We start from the raw sequence: 7616 nt of genomic DNA on the forward strand, positions 1-7616 counted from the left end.
ATCTTTCCCTTTCCTGATTTTAGATGATGGGAGTTCAGATAGCAAAGTGTTTGCCAAGTTGATTTGGTTCCTGAGGTTTCGGCAAATAGCAAGGAAGTCACCCAAAAATTTCTGTGCGTCTATTCAGTTGCTGCGTTTGGAGAGAGGAGAGTTGTGATAGGAGATGGTTTGGAGTGGGTAGAGTTTGAAGAAGGGACAGTTTGAAGGAGGGGTAATAGGAGAGGAGAGTTAGTAAAATAATGCTAGGATTGTATAGTACACAGCCTGCACAACTGTACATTGCAGCCCTGTCTCTGAGTTCCAGGCTGGTTGCAGTCCCTGGTCTCAGGACAGGATTATGACGAATCAGAGGGACTGGGGTCCTGCCTTGCCTGAGTCCCCGACCCTGACTTGTCTCTCTCTGCCCACAGCTCAGGCACCCCACGGGTGCCCCCTGCCTCCCCCTCCAGTCACAGCCTGGCACCCCCATCAGGGGAGCGGAGCCGCCTGGCACGCGGCTCCACCATCCGCAGCACCTTCCACGGTGGCCAGGTCCGGGACCGGCGGGCAGGGGGTGGGGGTGGTGGGGGTGTGCAGAATGGGCCCCCTGCCTCTCCCACGCTGGCCCATGAGGCTGCACCCCTGCCCGCCGGGCGGCCCCGCCCCACCACCAACCTCTTCACCAAGCTGACCTCCAAACTGACCCGAAGGTGAGCTCCGCAGGGATGGCAGAAGCGGGGTGGAGCAGGGTGGGGGGGCTGGTGGGACCTAACCTGTCTTCTACTCTGCTCTGTCTCCTGTACCCGAACATTTCCTCCTCCTCCTCCTCCTCCTTTCCTCCTCCCCTGTCGTCCCTCACCGCCCTCCTCACACTGCAGGGTTACCCTCGATCCCTCTAAACGGCAGAACTCTAACCGCTGTGTTTCGGGCGCCTCTCTGCCCCAGGGATCCAAGATCAGTAAGTCCCGTCCATGCCCTGTTCTCGCTGGCCCTGCCTCCCTGTCTGCATGTCTCACCTGTGTGTGCGGGCATTGGGGAGGGGGCTCTGTGGATGTGAGTGGAGTACAGGGTCAGTACGTGGGGTCTGGTTGTTCATTTACTCACAGAAGCATAGCCTCTGGAGCCAGACTCGGGGGTTCAAATGGCAGTTAGTCAAGGTCTCTGGGCCTCACTTTCCTCTTCTGTAAAATGGGTATGGTAATAACAGTACCTGTCTCCTAGGGTTATTGTAAGAACTAAATGGGCCGGGCGCGGTGGCTCAAGCCTGTAATCCCAGCACTTTGGGAGGCTGAGACGGGCGGATCACGAGGTCAGGAGATCGAGACCATCCTGGCTAACACGGTGAAACCCTGTCTCTACTAAAAAATACAAAAAACTACCCAGGCGAGGTGGCGGGTGCCTGTAGTCCCAGCTACTCGGGAGGCTGAGGCAGGAGAATGGCGTAAACCCGGGAGGCGGAGCTTGCAGTGAGCTGAGATCCGGCCACTGCACTCCAGCCTGGGCCACAGAGCGAGACTCCGTCTCAAAAAAAAAGGAAAAAAAAAAAAAAAAAAGAACTAAATGAAGTGATATATGGACTGAGCTTAGAACCTTGCCTTGGAAAGTGCTTTACATGTATATTAGTTATTAATTGCTATTATTCATTGAGTCCTTACTGTGTGCCTGGCACTGTCCTAGGCCCTGTAGTAGAGGGTGAGCAAAAGGTATAAAACTTCTGCCCTGGCAGAGCCAACATTCTATCAAGGGATCTAGACAAAAAAAGAAATCAGTAAAATATACTTATTATATAGACGTCTAGGTAGTGTGAAGTAACGAAGAAGAAAAATAGAATAGAAGCCACATTTGGTGGCTCATGCCTGGAATCACAGCACTTTGGGAGGCTGAGGCGAGTGGATCATTTGAGCCCAGGAGTTCAAGACCAGCCTGGACAACATAGCAAGGTCCTATCTCTACAAAAAATAAATAATTGGCCGGGCATGGCGACTACATCTGTAGTCCCATGGACTTGGGAGGCAGGAGGATCACTTGAACCCAGGAGGTCGAGGCTACTGTGAGCTATGATCATCAGTCTTGGCAACAGAGGAAGACCCTGTCTCTGGGAAAAAAAAAAAAAAAAAATAGAACAGTTAGGAGAATGAGAGGTGTGGGGAAGGGAGGGGTGCAGCATTAAATGGGCAGGCCTTTGGATGAGGTGGCTCAGGCCAGTAATCCCAGCACTTTGGACGGATCGCTTGAGTCCAGGAGTTTGAGACCAGCCTGGGCAATGTGGCAAAGCCCCATCTCTACCAAAAAAAAAAAAAAAATTTGTGGCACGCACCTATAGTCCCAGCTACTTCAGGGGCCAAGGCAGGAAGATTGCTTGAACCCGGGAGATTGAGGCTGCAGCCAGCCGAGATCACGCCACTCCTGCATGTCAGAGTAAGACTCTGTCTCAAAAAAAGAAAAAAGGGCAGGTCTCACAAAGGTGTTGTTTGAGCAAAGCATGATTGTATATGTGAGTGTGTGTGTGCGCGTCTCTCTCTTTCTGGCCACTTTTCTATATAAGGGTGTGTCTCTGCCCACTCCCCTCCCTTTCATCTTCCACATTCTTCAGTATCTTTCCTGTGACCTGCACTAACCCATTTCAGAATGAGCCCCATTATGGGGATGGACAGGGAGATCAAATCCTGACTCCGGGCCCTCGCCAGCCAGCCTGGAGGGACTGGGGTTGAGGCAGGGGCTGCTCAGAATCCCAGAGGCAGCGGGTTGGGGGAGGTGGGTTCCCTATGTCCAGATTAGACACTCTGTCCCCCTCCCCTCCCCTAGGGTCGCAGACGAACCTGAGAGAATCGGGGGACCTGAGGTCACAAGGTGAGTGCTTAGGCCTACCCCCGACTGCCACAACAGCCCTTCCCCTCTCCTGCCTCCGCACCTCCTGACACTTACCCCAGGGAATTAGATGGGGCCCCAGTCTCATCCTGCAAGGCCAACTTCCTGAAATGCCCTATGGTCCCCGCCTTCTCTGCCAGCTCCTCTCATTCCCACCCCATCACAAGCACCTTCTCTTGACCATCTTAAACTTCAGCCTCCGACCGGGCGCCGTGGCTCACGGCTGTAATCCCAGCACTTTGGGAGGCCGAGGCAGGCAGATCACCTGAGGTCGGGAGTTCAAGACCAACCTAACATGGAAAAACCCCGTCTTTACTAAAAGTATAAAAATTAACCGGGCGTGGTGGCCCATGCCTGTAATCCCAACTACTCGGGAGGCTGAGGTAGGAGAATCACTTGAACCCGGGAGGCAGAGGTTGCGGTGAGCCGGGATTGTGCCATCACGCTTCAGCCTGGGCAGCAAGAGCAAAACTCCGTCTAAAAAAAGAGAAAAAAAAAAAAGCCTGATCCCATCTACAACTCAACTTCTGGTAAATGCCCCCACCTCCTTTTGCTTCTCATCCAGTCATGGCACAATGTTTGCCGGCACCTCAGGGCCAGCAGGAGGCAAACATTATCTGTACAGACCCAGATCATGAAGATTTTAGGCTTTGAGGGCCAGGCACCCCCTGTCACGCCTGTTCAGTTGTGCCACTGTAGTGCAAAAGCAGTCATATTCAACACAAAACAAATGGATATGGCTGTGTTCCAGTGAAACTTGATTTACAAAAGCAGACAGCACCGAAGATTGCCAAGCCCTGGTTTAGTCTGAGTTCCCGGTTTAGAGACCCAGGTGGAAACCCGAGCCTTGCCAGCAGCTGCAACAAACTGCTAGGTCTGACTCTTACTGGCTGGGACTAGGTCACATGCTCATTCCTAAGCCAATGTCTGCAGCCAGAGAGGAGAAGTACTCTGGTTGGTCAGACGTGGTCATGCGGTCACCCTAGATCCAAGCACAGAGGTCGGAAGTAGAATGCTCTCATTGGCAGAGCTGAGGCTCGTGCTCACCCAAGCTGAGGGGTGGCCACACGGAAACAAGGGGGGCTAGCCCTGGGCTGCTCATCCAGTGCAGCACTCTTGTACTTCAGGCGGGACATTTCTTTGTTGTGCAGGGCCCTTTTGCACGTTGGAGAATGTTTATCATCCCTGACTTAACCCATCCCCAACCTAGTCAATGCCAACAGTGCTCCCATCCTAAGACATATGACAAAAAGCCCCCAGAGGCCGAACACAAGTGGCTCATGCCTGTAATTCCAACAACTCAGGAGGCCAAGGCAGCAGGATCACTTGAGCCGAGGAGGTCAAGGCTGCAGTGAGCTGTGATTGCACCACTGCACTGCAAGACCCTGTCTCAAAAAAAAACCTAAAAAGTGGCTGGGCACTGTGGCTCGGGCACGGTGGCTCACGCCTGTAATCCCAGCACTTTGGGAGGCCAAGACTGGTGGATCACCTGAGGTCGAGAGCTCGAGACCAGCCTGACCAACATGGAGAAACCGCATCTCTACTAAAAATACAAAAATTAGCCAGGGCCGGGCGTGGTGGCGCATGCCTGTAATCCCAACTACTGGGGAGGCTGAGGCAGGAGAATCGCTTGAACCCAGGAGGCAGAGGTTGTGGTGAGCCGAGATCATGCCATTGCACTCCAGTCTGGGTAACGAGCAAAACTCCCTCTCAAAAAAAAAAACAAAAACAAAAATACAGAAATTTCTCGTTCAAACCATGTGGCCAAGCCAGGCTGGTAGGGCCACCCTGATCTGTGCAATCATTCACGTCCCCAGGTTTTTCCATCCCCATTCCCTGGAGCCCTCATGTCAACTTCACAGTCGAGGCTGGCCTATGCCACTGCTAAGTCCAGCTCCTGGGAGATGCGGGACAGGAGAGCCTGGAGCATGCAGGTTCTCTGAAGGAACTGATGTGGATGGCACACACCACTTCTGCTTATGTCCCAGAATTTAGAGACAGGGTCACACCTGGCTGCAAGGGAGGCTGGAAAGTGTGGTCTCTAGCTGGGGGGCAGCTCTGTTCCAGTTGAAACTGTCACTGGCATAGCAGGGGAAGAAGTTTTTTGAGGGGATGGCTAGGAATCTGTCCCAAATTGGGAAGAGGTATCCCTTCAGCCCTCCACCACATTCCTCTTCACTCCCATCTCTGACCCCTGATATCTTCTCGCCTCAGTTGCCATCTACCTTGGGATCAAACGGAAACCGCCCCCCGGCTGCTCCGATTCCCCTGGAGTGTGAAGCTGACCAGCTCGCGCCCTCCCGAGGCCCTGATGGCAGCTCTGCGCCAGGCCACAGCAGCCGCCCGCTGCCGCTGCCGCCAGCCACAGCCGTTCCTGCTGGCCTGCCTGCACGGGGGTGCGGGCGGGCCCGAGCCCCTGTCCCACTTCGAAGTGGAGGTCTGCCAGCTGCCCCGGCCAGGCTTGCGGGGAGTTCTCTTCCGCCGTGTGGCGGGCACCGCCCTGGCCTTCCGCACCCTCGTCACCCGCATCTCCAACGACCTCGAGCTCTGAGCCACCACGGCCCCAGGGCCCTTCCTCTTCCTCTCCCTTGTCCCCTTCACTTCTAAAGGAGGGGAAGGGACCAGGGAGGGGAATTCTCCCTTTATCATCACCTCAGTTTCCCTGAATTAGATTTGGGGGCAAAGATTGTCCCCTCTGCTGTTCTCTGGGGCCGCTCAGCACAGAAGAAGGATGAGGGGGCTCAGCGGGGGGAGCTGGCACCTTCCTGGAGCCTCCAGCCAGTCCTGTCCTTCCTCGCCCTACCAAGAGGGCACCTGAGGAGACTTTGGGGACAGGGCAGGGGCAGGGAGGGAAACTGAGGAAATCTTCCATTCCTCCCAACAGCTCAAAATTAGGCCTTGGGCAAGGGCAGGGAGAGCTGCTGAGCCTAAAGACTGGAGAATCTGGGGGACTGGGAGTGGGGGTCAGAGAGGCAGATTCCTTCCCCTCCCCTCCCCTCCCGCTCAAACCCCCACTTCCTGCCCCAGGCTGGCGCGGGGCACTTTGTACAAATCCTTGTAAATACCCCACACCCTCCCCTCTGCAAAGGTCTCTTGAGGAGCTGCCGCTGTCACCTACGGTTTTTAAGTTATTACACCCCGACCCTCCTCCTGTCAGCCCCCTCACCTGCAGCCTGTTGCCCAATAAATTTAGGAGAGTCCCCCCCCCCGCACCCCAGTGCTGACCCTAGAATTTTCCTTCCCTGCCCTCACCTGCAAATGAGTTGAAGAAGAGGCCTGGGAATCCAGGCAGTGGTTTTTCCTTTCAGAGCCTCGGTTTTCTCATCTGCAGAATGGGAGCAGTGGGGGTGGGAAGGTAAGGATGGTCGTGGAAGAAGGCAGGATGGAACTCGGCCTCATCCCCGAGGCCCCAGTTCCTACATCGGGCCCCCCATTCATCCACTCACACTCCCAGCCACCATGTTACACTGGACTCTAAGCCACTTCTTACTCCAGTAGTAAATTTATTCAATAAACAATCATTGACCCGTGCCTACTCCATGCCAGGTCCAGTGCTGGACACAGACACAAAGCCCTGTCTGTGGGAGACATGGATTCTGACACAGACACTGGACAGGGGAGTCCAGAAGAGAAAGCGGGCAGGGTGGGGTCACTGGGGAAGATGCTCTAGAGGAATTAATGCTTGAGTGGAGTGTTGAAGGATGAGTAGGAGTTGGCTAGGCATTGAGTGTGCCCTGGGCAAAAGCCCAGAAGTGGGAGTATGTGGTATATCTTCAGAGAACTGGGTAATTTCAGTGTGGCTACTGTGTTGGGCATGGATGGAGAATTAACAAGAGAAATGCTGTATTAGGACTAATAATCCATCTATACTGCTTAAGCAAAAAGGTATTTGTTGGCTTAGGTTACTCAATAGTACAGGGGCACCTGACTTCAGGTAGGTTTGATCCAGGCATCAGACCATTGCATCTATTTTTCAGTGTAAGTTGAATTCTAGTAGTTTGTATCAAGTAAGTGCACCTTTCCTGATGGCACAGATGACTTCAGCAGTTAGAAGTTTCTATCCCTCCAGCTTTCTGCAGCAGAAAGATCCTCTTTGTCAGTTTCTCAGCAAAAGTCCCAGTGCAGACTCTCATTGGCCCAAATGGGCCATGTGATTTTCTCTAAACCAATCACTGTGACTCTGGAGTGGCCAGACTCATACTTAGAGCTGCAGTTAGTAGGGGTTCCTCAAAGGAAGGTCAAGTGTCACGAGCAGGAGAAAAGGCATGGGAGCTGGACAGATTATAGTGGTTGAAGGCTATGCAGTACAGAAGGGCGGAGCTTATTCACACAGTGCCTTTGGGGCCAAAATGAATAAGCTGGACTTTCTCCCCATGGCACTGGGGAGCCATGGAAGTTCAGGGAACTTCAGGGAAGAGGCTTGGTCAATTACTGAGAGCATCCTCTGTGCTGGGGACACAGTGGTAACCAAGACAGCCCCAACACTGCCCTCATAGAGCTCACATTCCAATGGAGGAGGCAGATGTGTCCTCAGGCAGCGACTGGGCAGGGCTGGTATCGGGGAGTCCAGAGGGTGATGCCTGCTTCAGCCAGGGAGGGCTTCCTGGAGGAGAAGGAGCCAGCTAGACATGGATAGGAGTGCATTTTAGGCAGAGCGAATGGCACATACAAGGGCCAGGGAGCAGGAGAGGGGACACATTCTTCAACAAATGGCATGTGACTTGGTAAGTGTAGATTTGCTGTGAGGTATGGGGCTAGGGGCGTGAGTA

The 7616-nt window shown here is 53.9% G+C and overlaps 1 protein-coding gene across 2 annotated transcripts in view; it reads left to right on the forward strand.

Annotated features, from left to right (window-relative positions):
• MARK4 (microtubule affinity regulating kinase 4) overlaps positions 1-6382 on the forward strand; it is a 53750-nt gene extending 47368 nt beyond the window's left edge. Inside the window, exons 15-18 of one of the 2 annotated variants that reach the window (XM_025366362.1) lie at positions 411-689; positions 858-937; positions 2785-2829; positions 5062-6382. In XM_025366362.1, the coding sequence (XP_025222147.1) occupies positions 411-689; positions 858-937; positions 2785-2829; positions 5062-5126 (469 nt within the window). In that variant the 3' untranslated portion in view covers positions 5127-6382. The remainder of the gene's footprint in view (positions 1-410; positions 690-857; positions 938-2784; positions 2830-5061) is intronic. The other variant, XM_025366361.1, reaches the window with a different exon arrangement.
• The last annotated feature ends 1234 nt before the right edge of the window (positions 6383-7616 follow it).

Source organism: Theropithecus gelada, chromosome 19 (genome assembly GCF_003255815.1).
Source record: "Theropithecus gelada isolate Dixy chromosome 19, Tgel_1.0, whole genome shotgun sequence".
Classification (NCBI taxonomy): domain Eukaryota; kingdom Metazoa; phylum Chordata; class Mammalia; order Primates; family Cercopithecidae; genus Theropithecus; species Theropithecus gelada.